Source organism: Nerophis lumbriciformis, linkage group LG34, assembly GCF_033978685.3.
Source record: "Nerophis lumbriciformis linkage group LG34, RoL_Nlum_v2.1, whole genome shotgun sequence".
In the NCBI taxonomy this organism is placed as follows: Eukaryota; Metazoa; Chordata; class Actinopteri; order Syngnathiformes; family Syngnathidae; genus Nerophis; species Nerophis lumbriciformis.
The window spans coordinates 1060001-1072594 of record NC_084581.2 but is presented as its reverse complement, the minus strand read 5'-3'; the positions used below and the strand labels follow the sequence as shown (position 1 = coordinate 1072594).

At 38.3% G+C, this 12594-nt stretch overlaps 1 protein-coding gene across 5 annotated transcripts in view; it reads right to left on the bottom strand.

The window, feature by feature from the left end:
* Nucleotides 1-261: 261 nt before the first annotated feature.
* The window catches only part of arhgap18 (Rho GTPase activating protein 18), a 48033-nt gene continuing 35700 nt past the window's right edge, over nucleotides 262-12594 (bottom strand). For 4 of the 5 annotated variants that reach the window (XM_061929238.1, XM_061929239.1, XM_061929237.1 and 1 more), the window contains exons 6-18: nucleotides 12355-12424; nucleotides 11956-12074; nucleotides 10093-10164; nucleotides 9908-10001; nucleotides 9725-9816; nucleotides 9587-9664; nucleotides 9351-9510; nucleotides 3033-3115; nucleotides 2751-2957; nucleotides 2543-2677; nucleotides 676-800; nucleotides 535-590; nucleotides 262-440 (exon numbers count right to left, since the gene is read on the bottom strand). In XM_061929238.1, coding sequence (XP_061785222.1) covers nucleotides 352-440; nucleotides 535-590; nucleotides 676-800; nucleotides 2543-2677; nucleotides 2751-2957; nucleotides 3033-3115; nucleotides 9351-9510; nucleotides 9587-9664; nucleotides 9725-9816; nucleotides 9908-10001; nucleotides 10093-10164; nucleotides 11956-12074; nucleotides 12355-12424 — 1380 coding nt within the window. In that variant the 3' untranslated portion in view covers nucleotides 262-351. The remainder of the gene's footprint in view (nucleotides 441-534; nucleotides 591-675; nucleotides 801-2542; nucleotides 2678-2750; nucleotides 2958-3032; nucleotides 3116-9350; nucleotides 9511-9586; nucleotides 9665-9724; nucleotides 9817-9907; nucleotides 10002-10092; nucleotides 10165-11955; nucleotides 12075-12354; nucleotides 12425-12594) is intronic. The other variant, XM_061929236.1, reaches the window with a different exon arrangement.

Genomic DNA, 12594 nt, shown 5'->3' with positions numbered 1-12594 from the left:
ATGCTCCTTTTAATGGAGACAGTTTTTTAAGATTGAAGCTCACTGCTGAGATGAAGTGGTGCATTCTTGTGAGTAACACGACCAGCAGGTCACTGCTTCCAACCTCCAAAAGGTGTGTGCGTACCATTCATGTCCACAAAAAACAAGATTAGTGGTAATTTTACATTTTCACAATCAAAATAGGATGGCTCAAGTGTTAAGGGCTAAGATTTAGAAAAGAGTGACCTGACCCTCCCTTTTAATAATATTTTGTTTAAAAAAACGGTTCAAATGGTTTAAAGGCATTAAAAGTAAATGAGCAATTAGAGGACGTCTTGTTCTGGAATCTGCATATTTTGGTGTGAGGGGTCGTCACTGTGCTGATTTAATAACCCACTCCGCTGCAGGGTTGAGTTGGAAGAGGTCTTTCATGTAAGTTTCTCCATCCAGGCATCGCTCTTCTGCTCAGGGGAAGCAACACGTTTGACATTTGTTATTTAAACTAGCAGAATCATTTAACCACTAATTGCTCTTTGCAATGGCAGCCGGACTTACTGATGTTTCCGCCAATCTCGTATAGACAAAGCTCCTCTTGCTTCACCGCCACAGAACTATGTCAACACAGAACAGAGATGGTGACATATGCAAATGAGATCTTGTATGAAGTTAAGTTAAAGTTGAAGGTCAACACGCTACCTGTCCTGGCTGAGAAAGCGCGTAAGGACGTCGGCCGCCTGCAAGTCTTCAGTGAGCTGAACAGCCATGGACACTTTGCTGAACTGTGGCGCATGGACGCGGATGAAGCCCTGCGAGCTCTCCTGCTGTCATACAAACACACACAGTGACAAACGGTGAGTTCCTTCAACCAGTTAAGTGCAGTTTAAGCATTGAAGTGCAGAGGAATTCACCATTCAATGACAGAAAACACCCAAAATTTAAATATATTTTTACATTCTAGTTAAAGGGCACCTATTATGCAAGACCAACTTTTCTTACGGATTGGAACATGTTTTTGTGCATTTGGGATCTGCATAAGTCCCAAAAATTTGAAATCAAACCATGGTGGCATGGTAAAGATATTTATAAAACAATCTTGCCTTCGCATTCCTCCAACTGAGCCGTTTGGAATTTGACACATTTGGGATGTTTGTCCAACATGTGACATCAACGGATATCTCCATGTATGGTAAAATTGTATCCAGGGAGCTTTGCGCAAGTCTGCCACTGAGGTCAGTAAGTTCCTTCTTTTTCTCTATCCTCTTGTTGTGGGGTAGACTGGCTTGTACATGCACATGCATCCGCCACTGTTGTAATTTCTAATAGAAAGTAGCGTATTGTCCTAACTTTTATTGAACAGTAGACTCAATATGGAGGCGCTAAAAATTACAACATTGCTGACAGGGAGATGACATTGGTCAAGTGAAGGCACGTGAATAAGACCGGCCAGAAAACGGTTTGACGATAGAACCACAATTACATATTTTCAACCACAAGAAAGTGTTATAAATGTATAAAAAAAATCATAATATGACCTATTTAATGTTATTCTGTATATTTGCAACATTACATTTCATGACCTGACCTGTTCCACCTGCTGTCCTCTGGGAAGCGCTACAGGTGCATTAAAACCAAAACAAACAGGCTAAAGAACAGCTTCTTCCCCAGGGCCATAACCATCCTGAACGGACTGCCCCATTGTCCCTCATAACTGCCTTCTCTTCGGTGCAATAACCCATTCCACCAACCACCCTGTTTTTGTTTTGTTTTTTTCATGTATATATTCATTTCACACCATATTCATTGCACTTCTACATTTTTTATATTTTTATATATTTGCACATTGTTTTTCTAGCATGCACACATCGCACTGTATGGCATGGCCTCAATCTCGTTACCTTGCGTAATGACAATAAAGCTGATTCTGATTCTGATGTACATAATTAAAATATAACATGCTTGTTTATGCCTGGCCACTAGATGTCACTGATATCCACAACGCTATATAGTAGTTATAGGACACTTTATAAAAATTTGATTTATTTTACTGAAGAACGTTTGAAAATAATTAAATCACCGATATAGCAGTATTTTTACTATAAAGTTTTTAATCACCATGACCTTTCCTTTAGTTATAGGTATACTCGGACAATTTATTTGTAATTTAATAAATACAATATTTGTGTATTTTTATTTGACTATTGTATTTATAATATACAACTTTTTATTCAGAATTTTTTTCTTTAGTATTTTACTTTTATTATCTGATTTACAGTGTATCTGGTAATAACCTCTTTCTTTGCTGATTGACTGGGGAAAATTACATGGCTTTACAAACTGAGGTGTACATTTTGACCTAAATTCAAGTTACGAATATGGTTCATTGGCATATAAAAGATGTTTGAATTTTTTACACAAATCTTGTTGTATTGGATTGTATTTAATGTTATGTCCTATGATTATATCAAACAGTTCACACAGCATTATACCTTCAATACCAAGACTGGCAGATTGTTTTAATGCTACTGATCAAATGTGATCGCTTTTAAGCAGTAGCCCTGCCTACCTCGGGTATAGATTTGTCAGGTGGTTTCTCAGGGGTGATCTTCTTCAGTAGTTTCCTCATCGCTCGCTCTTTGTTCTGCTTGCGCTGGCTCTCCATGTTCTGCCGTCGCACCTGTGTCAGGATAAACTTGGGGATCTACCACACATGCACATACACACGTAAGACTCATGGTATGCAACAACACATTGAAGGCCCTTTAGAACCTTACAGTCCACAGCAGGTTCTGGTATCTAATGAGCAGCCGCACGATGTTGGCAGTGCCTGTCGCCATGGAGAACTCCTGCTGCTCTGTGACCTTTGAACGGCAGCCCTTGAACATGAAGATATTGGGCGCCATGACGACCGAGACGTTATTGAGGGTCATTTTGTTGTTGGCCTGGTGGTCAATCACACACTGGAAGAACTCCATCAGGGCCTGCCAAGGGAAACAGCTTGCTATTAAACATAGAGCACTTAACAGACAAAATCAAAGAATCGTTTATTCCGCTACCTTTAAACTATCCCGATTGGCCTCAGGCAACAAAAGAAGAAGCAGGTTAAGAGCCTGCAGCTGCTGTTTCTTTGTGGGCAGCTCTGAAAACACAAACAAGTTTATTCATGTAGAAAAATTAACAAGAAGGTTGCAATTAAATCTTTTCAACTAACCAGTCACCTATAGTGAGTGTCTACAAAAGAAAATAACCGCCAGGGTCTCTAACTCTGTCAAAAAACATTGCCATTACAGTCGTAGCTGCTAATGCCATTGTTTTTTGACAACCTCAAGTTGTTTTTTGTTTTTTTAAATATGGTCGGCATCCAACAGCTTTATCTAGTTCTGCATGCACATTAAAACATTGCTTACTCTCTCTCTCTATGTATATATATATATATATATATATATATATATATATATACACACACACACACACACATATACATATATATACATACATATACACACATATATATATACATACATATAAATATATATACATACATATATACATACATACATACATACATATATATATATATACATGTATATATATGTGTGTGTGTACTGATGATCGTGCGCAATAAAACATTGCTATATATATATATATATATTATATACATATACATACATACATATAGCAATGTTTTAATGCACATGCAGAACTAAATATATATATATATATATATACACACACTATATTGCCAAAAGTATTTGGCCACCCATCCAAATGATCAGAATCAGGTGTCCTAATCAGTTGGCCCGGTCACAGGTGTATAAAATCAAGCACTTAGGCATGGAGACTGTTTCTACAAACATTTGTGAAAGAATGGGCCGCTCTCAGGAGCTCAGTGATTTCTAGTGTGGAACTGTCATAGGATGCCACCTGTGCAACAAATCCAGTTGTGAAATGCCCTCGCTCCTAAATATTCCAAAGTCAACTGTCGGCTTTATTATAAGAAAATGGAAGCGTTTGGGAACAACAGCAACTCAGCCATGAAGTGGTAGGCCCCTGACCCAGAGAGGGGTTAGCGCATAATGCAAAAAAGTCGCCGACTTTCAGCTCAGTCAGTTGCTACAGAGCTCCAAACTTCATGTGACCTTCCAATTAGCCCACGTACAGTACGCAGAGAGCTTCATGGAATGGGTTTCCATGGCAGAGCAGCTGCATCTAAGCCATACATCACCAAGTCCAATGCAAAGAGTCAGATGCAGTTGTGTAAATCACGTCGCCACTGGACTCTAGAGCAGTGGAGACGTGTTCTCTAGAGTGACAAATCACACTTTTCCATCTGGCAATCTAATGGATGAGTCTGGGTTTGGAGGTTGCCAGGAGAACGGTACATTTCAGACTGCATTGTGCCGAGTGTGAAATTTGGTGGAGGAGGAATAATGGTGTGGGGTTGGTTTTTAGGAGTTGGGCTGTGTACCCCGCCTTCCGCCCGATTGTAGCTGAGATAGGCTCCAGCGCCCCCCGCGACCCCAAAGGGAATAAGCGGTAGAAAATGGATGGATGGGTGGGCTTGGACCCTTAGTTCCAGTGAAAGGAACTTTGAATGCTCCAGGATACCAAAATATTTTGGACAATTCAATGCTCCCAAACTTGTGGGAACAGTTTGGAGTGGGCCCCTTCTTCTTCAAACATGACTGCACCAGTGCACAAAGCAAGCATAAAGACATGAATGACAGAGTCTGGTGTGGATGGATGAACTTGACTGGCCTGCACAAAGTCCTGACCTGAACCCAATAGAACATCTTTGGGATGAATTAGAACGGAGACTGAGAGCCAGGCCTTTTTGACCAACATCAGTGTGTGACTTTACCAATGCGCTTTTGGAAGAATGGTCGAAAATTCCTATAAACACACTCCGCAACCTTGTGGACAGCCTTCCCAGAAGAGTTGAAGCTGTAATAGCTGCAAAAGGTGGGCAGACATAATTTTGAACCCTATGGGTTAGGAATGGAATGGCACTTCAAGTTCATATGTGAGTCAAGGCAGGTGGCCAAATACTTTTGGCAATATAGTGTGTGTGTGTGTGTGTATATATATATATATATATATATATATATATATATACACCCAAAACCAGTGAAGTTGGCACATTGTGTAAATCGTAAATAATCATAAAGAACACAATGATTTGCTAATCCTTTTCAACCTACATTCAATTGAATACACGGCAAAGACAAGATATTTTACGTTTGAACTGGTAAAATGTGTTATTGTTTGCAAATATTAGCTTATTTGGAATTTGAGGCCTCCAACATGTTTCAAAAAAGCTGGCACAAGTGTATTGTGTACAGTATTGATCCTTGACAGAACTTCAGTGTCCATGAATTTTGGGTGCTGCAAAATGTCACACAATGCCACTGAACTGCACTTACTACAAGCAACAACATATTGTTCTCTTGTAAAATAGCAACTGTTATATGTTGCTCCTTTTTACCTGTCAGTTTGCTTTTTTGTGTCCTTCACTTTGACTCCCTAACCTGACTCTCGCCAGATCCTTGTAGTTCGCTGAGCTCCAGCTCAGCTGATTAATTTGAATGTATCATCATTAATTGATTTAATTCTATTTTATTTTTCAGTATCAAATGGTTCAAGTCGGCCAAAAGATGTTTAAAGTTAAAATAAGGGTGCTTTTTTTTTTTTTTTCAGGCAAATTGATGCACTTAAAATCTTTTCTGTTAAAGACAGTTAAATAACTTATTTTTTGTTGTAAGTTGATCTATATTTTTTCTGTTTTTCTTTTTTATGTTCATAAGGATAGAATGTTATGCAGAGGTGTACTTATAACAATTTTATAGACAAAGGATACCATTTGTTGTCACACCGTAACAGAAAATAATTGAGAAGCACTGGGTAAATCAATATGAGTGCCAAAAAGACAACGGAATAGAAAATAGGTAGGCAATCGCTGTGTAGTAAAAAAAAAAAAAAAAAAAAAAAAAAAAAGACTATTTGCAAAAAGTACATAAATGGCGCTCACAAGTATGGAGCAATTGATGAAGCAGGCGAAGCGTTCCACAGTAAGTTTTAATTGTGATGAGACTGGACATATATCACAGCAGAGGAGAAGGCATTAGTGGGACACAAGTAGGGGTGTAACAGTTCGATTTGATGTTTGTGGTTGGTTGCCGATACGATTCAGCAGGGCCGGCCCGTGGCATAGGCCGTATAGGCAAATGCTAAGGGCGCCGTCCATCAGGGGGCGCCACGCCAGTGCCACAAATGTTGGAGAAAAAAAAAAAGTTGGTACTATTATTTCTAAATACAAAAAATAATCCCTCGTTAATTAAAATGCAAAGTAAAGCCTATATAATAGAAATATTATTTGTTACAACATTAACCCCCCCACACCCCCGCACGGTGCGCCCCCTCCCTTCCCGTATCATGACTCTTTTTGGACGTCACCACATCAAAAAATCAACACAAGATGTCAAAACGGCCAAAACTGTCAGGTGCCCAGGGAAGAAAAAAGAGAAAAGAAGAAGAGGAGAAACGAGAAAAAGACAGAGGTAGCAGGTAGGTAACGTTAGCCTACATGAAATTATTTGTCTGTTACAGAATGTGATAGTAACCTGGCTTTTTAGCATTAAGCTAATGTTACATGATTCGGCAATTGCTAATCAATAAATAGCTAGTTCTGTTTTAACGTCGGGTTAATATTGTGGAGGGGGCTGAATTGTTATGGAAAATAATAATGTAACGTTAGGTAATTACAGTACTCCCACCTTACATTCCTCAGGGACATTTGTATTAGATCTTTTAAGCAGGTGTTTTTTGTTTACATTGTTATTGCCTTCTGGTTAGCTAATGTTTGCCCTGCAGGTAATAGTCACTTTTTCACCCCTTTATATATTAGGTATAGTTGTAAGCCTAGTTGTTAAAGTGCACATCATTAATGTTAATTAAGCAATATGTATGTAAAAAATATTGTATTTCATATATTCATTTTTTATTTTTTGCATTCATTTATTTATTCATATTTTTTTTTATCTTGTTAACTATTCTGATTGTTAATTTGCTTTCTTTAAGTAAAAAAAAGGTCAAAGACAAAGCTATTCGGTTTCTTGTGAGTATATACACTTCACTGCCGATGTGGGGGGGCGCCACCTAAAATCTTGCCTAGGGCGCCAGATTGGTTAGGGCCGGTTAGGGGCGATTCAGCGACGATATTTTTTAGAATGATGCGATATGAAACGATTCAGTGAGTTGAAATTGTTTCAGTAAATTTTTATTAAAAATATCAAGCAGTGTGAAATAAATAGGGAATATTGGATACTGCAGTTAAAGTTTCCTATATTCCTGTTATTTCTGGTAAGAGAATTAGGTATAAATTATGGAAACAAACAACAATTAATGGCCAATGCATTCACATCTTATTTGAACAAAGTGCAAGCAAAACTTAAGGTTGAATTAACAAGAGGAAACATTTTATGCTCACATTTTCAACATTAAAGCAATTTTTAATAAAAGTGCAGTAACCAACATTTTAACAGTAGATCTACATGCTAAATAAAGTTCCCCCATACAATATCTGTTCTCTGCCCTGGCATTGCCTATGAAGGACAGCGTCCCAGGTGTGCGGAAACATGTATACACACTCATCCCTGTTTTGGTGTTGGCCCTCGCTTCCTAATTTCCATAGCGATCTCTTTGATCCATCTCTTCTTTTTATTTATTTCTCATTAAATTACTTCTTGTGTTCCGGGAGTTGGTACATCACCGTAACTTGCACTGCTGTCACTTCCGTCTTCTGTGGTTTAAAGTTGTGTTGCGGCTTTATCATTGTGTTGTGGTGTTTGTATTTATTTTGGCTTTTGCAATCGTGCTGTACCTGAAAGTTCTGATATTGAAATGCCTCGCAGTGGAGAAGGAGAGACAGTCGGAGATACACTTTGTCCCAGATGCTTTCTTAACAAGTGGTAACAAACTCGGAGTTAAAACACACATATACAAGTGTGCAAGAACTGCTATTTGCCACAACTCACGTTTAGGCACTCAGCACACAAGACACCCAAACTCACGCGGGACTCGGTCCACTGGTCTGCCACACTCGCACACACAACAGCGCCATCTCTTAAAAGCACACAAGACACACACGTCACAGATATTACACTATTGTCTTGCGGCGTTTGCGTTTGTTATGACTTTTTTGGATCACCGTAGATATATGCCTTTTTTTTTTGATGACACCGCAGACTTGAAAATAGAGTTAACGTTTAACATCTTTATTATTAAAAGTGCTAAACTTCAAATGAAGTCTACCGTTCTTGAATACAATATTTACCTTTTTCTAGTATCGATAAAATTGTTCTATTCCCTTTTAAAACACCCATCTCTTGGAGGGCAGATGAGCGGAGCACATTTCGATATACTTAAAATTTAGGAATATAAAACGATGTTTTGACATATCGATCAATTGTTACACCACTAGACACAAGCCAATAAAAGATCGCCTCCTCATGGTGTCCTTCAGCACACACACGACCTCCCTTCCCCCTTTCGTGACTGCCTGCTCCCTGCTCCAGTCAGCTGCACATTCGCCGACGACAAGGTAAAGTGGATTTTCATTTTCATTATTGTAACAATATGGTTGTTAAGGTTAAATATTTTCGTTCCTTTTTTCATTGGGTCAAGTGACATAATATCATCCAATATTGTCGCTGGGGGTCTATTAGGGAACTGGGATGTGATGCTTTTAACATACTGCAGTTTCTAATTTGCAGGTATCCAAAATGATGCAAGTTAGTAATATTACATTTTTAATTATCTGTACAAAAGAAGATAATATATTATTTATAAACAAGTAAATGTCACCAAGTTTAGAAGACAAGTGCTAACCAGATTAAATATTTTCTTAAATTAAAAAAATATCCATAGTGAATGCTTTACTATTGGGTTGTGGACAAAATGAGATTATGTTTTCTGCAAAAAAAATCCCTTTTTTCTGAGGGAAGAAAATATATATATTTTTGAAACCAAAAGTCAGCAAATTTGCAGGGTTTGAATGCTAAATGGCAAACATACAGGGATCCACTGTGATGAGATTTCACATTCAGGAAACAGCATACTCTCAAATTATCACCTGCTTCTAATTATTGCCACACTTTCTTTGCAGTTTTGACAAATAAATGCCCCAGTCATAGTCAAAACATTTACGAAAGTTGGATACACGCCCTAATTAATGAATTCATGAAATGATACTTCCAACTTTGTGGGAAGAGTTGGAGGATGGTTCTCTGTTCCGTGTGTTCATTGGAAGGTGTAAAATGCATTATTAAATGAGTTTGGTGCAGTAAAGTTCAGTGCTCGCGTGGGGTTATACATACTGTTGACTGCGATGAAGGCGTTGAGGTACTCGACAGTCAGCAACGAATGAGGCAGCTCCCTGATGAACAGCTTTAATAGGCTCGCTGCGTCATGCTGCTTCAACTGTTGCCACGAAAACGTCCCTTCGTAAAAGCAAGACTCCAGCTCCTGGCAGAGAAACTGGATTTTTTGTGGTGGAGCATGAACAACAGTAAAAAGACTCATGGTCCGAGCTTGTAAAAATTAATTTCCCTACTTTGACTCGAGTGGCAGCGCCAGGGATCCTCAGCAGGCCCTCTGTGTCTAATCCTGCCTCTTCGATGTGGCTGATAAACTGAGGAGGACAAGAAGTGTTCTAAAATTCAAGTGGCTTGATGGAGGTAAACATGCTCACCCTTTGCAGGATGAAAGGCACTTTGGTCCCAGCGGCTCTCCTCTGGTCCTGTTCTAATAAAGTAATGAGGGGAACCCCAAAGAGGCCACTTTCTGTACAACACACAAACATTGCAAGGTAATTTTCTTTCATGTTTTAAGCCGGATGGCATGTGATATCATAATTTTTGCAGGAGCTCCACACCTTTGGTCTTCATTTTGACAGCCTTGTGAGCCTTCAGGTCGATACTGCCTGTGTCAAAAAGAGCGGTCATCTCCACCAGAGCGAGTCTTCGGACCTGATGGGATATTTAGACATTTAATACAACAGCACTAATGTTATCATGTAACTTTGCTGAATCACAACTTTTTTTATTGATCGATTTTTACCTTTTTCATATCCATCGGGGACAGTTGTCCAATTCTGGTCTGACCGGTTTTGTCTCTGAGTAGCCTGAAGTTCTACAAAGGGAAAATTACATACATATTGTTATCTAGTGTATATATTTATAATTATTTGACCCCGAGAGGGACAAGCGGTAGAAAATGGATGGGCATTTATTGGATAATCCAATAAATAATATTTATTATTTCTAAATATTTCTGATTTATGTATTTTATCATATTTTCAACTCGATACCTCGGTCTAAAAAGTGAATTTTTAGTAGTAACACTCAATACCAGCTACCATCACCAGATGTCATTGTTTCCCTTACTCCATTTAAACCACAGGAAAAATATCAGTTTTGTAGTACAGGGTCTTGGCAGATTTTAACAAGTCAAATTCAGAACTTTTTAAAGAACATATTGAAACAAATTTTAGACCATTTCAAATCCATACGGACAAAATGGTACAAGGACGTAAAGGAAAATCAGGGGCCAGAATGAAATTTAAGTATATGAATTCATTCACTGCTCTTTCACATTGGAAAACAAAATGGTTAAACTAAATAAACCAGAAGCTTTTCTGTGTAATAAAAAAAATATTAGCAAACAACAGCCATTTTTGTAGTTTGCAATATACGGTAAGTGTTTTCTTGCAAATTACCGATTACACCCGTCCCCAAGAGCTCCACAGTGACATGCCTGAATGACTATCAGCCTGTTGTACTAACCCCGGTAGTCATGAAGTGCTTCGAGAGGCTGGTCATGACTCACATCAATGACGAGATCGACGTCAATGTGGACCCCCATCAGTACGCCTACAGGAAAAAACGCTCCACTAATGACGCCATCTCGTCAGTGTTACAACTGCGTGGCTTCATAGTAAAAGAGTGCGGATACTAGACTGGCCTGCCTGTAGTCCAGACCTGTCTCCCATTGAAAATGCATGGCGCATTATGAAGCGTAAAATACGACTGTTGAACTGTACATCAAGCAAGAATGGGAAAGAATTCCACTTAAAAAGCTTGAAAAATTGGTCTCCTCAGTTCCCAAACGTCTACTGAGTGTTGTTAAAAGGAAAGCCCATGTAATACAGTGGTAAAAATGCCCGTGCCAACTTTTTTGCAATGTGTTGCTGCCATTAAATTCTAAGTTAATGATTATTTGAAAAAAAAAATTATGTTTCTCAGTTTGAACATTAAAAAGCTTGTCTTTGCAGAATATAATTGAATATAAGTTGAAAAGGATTTGCAAATCATTGTATTCTGTTTTTATTTACAAATTACACAACGTGCAAACTTCGCTGGTTTGGGGTTTTGTATTATAGCATCATCACTTTTAATGCCAGTTGCTGTATAAACTTGGAGAAAAGATTAGGCATGAGAAGCTGACCTGAAAATGTTGAAATAAATAATAGAAATAACTTATGAGAATTATGTTTTTTTATAGTTAAACTGTTGTGAATACACTACGACCACATCAAATGTTGCATGTACTTATTGAATGTAATAGTATGATTTCACTAATAAACATCTCAAATTGATCTCCTTCAGCAATTGGCACCACTTTACCCACATAACACTTTTGGTGGGGTTAAGTTGATCCTTGTATCGTTGTGCAAGTGTTTGTTGCGTTTCAGCAAATTTTGACACTGACTTTTCTCGGATTTTGGACTTTTACATTATCATTCCATTCACTTTCACAGAAATGTTTACAAATGTTCCCTCCATGTCTCCACATCCGGGTCCTAAACACTAAGGTTGTGTACTTAGAGGTAATAATAACTACAGACAAAGTTGATGAAATAAAAATACTTACTATGAGCTAATAAAAAGACACTACTGATTACGTGAATGTTCAGCGTCTCACCGGTAACTTGTCATCTGGCGAGTTGGGGCTTGTTTTGGTGGTGAGACGATGCTGGTTGTCCCTGTAGCTGAGTGCTTGCTCTGAAAATGCCACGTCAACGTTCATGACTGTCTCTGGTTCTGGCAGACACAAGCAAAATAAATAAAATAGGGGACATTTTCAGGACATTTATTACAGCTTAAGGAATAGTAGAACTTTGTTTATGTAGCTAAAGTGCAGTTAAGTTTGGCATGTTTTACTAACAGACTAAGCAAGGAGATGGAAAAGATAGTTGAGGATTTTCCATTCACTTAAAACCATCCCTTTAAGGTTCTGCAGTAAAGTAATGTGTGTGTGTGAATGCACAGAATGGTTTCATGTAGCTGACTAATGTCAGTAATGCATCAGCTGAGACATTACCGGCTGAGTTGGCGTCGTTTGCTGCGCTCTCACTTCCTTCTTTGACCTCTCGAGGCTCTTTATCCTGTAACTAGACAAGACACATAAGAACAGTGGAATTAATCATCACCAAAACAATAACAAAAATATAAATGCTACACTTTAGTTTTTACTCCAATTTTTCATTAGTTGAACTCAAAGATATATACACATTTTACTATATACACAAAAGACCTATTCCTCTCAAATATTGTTCACAAA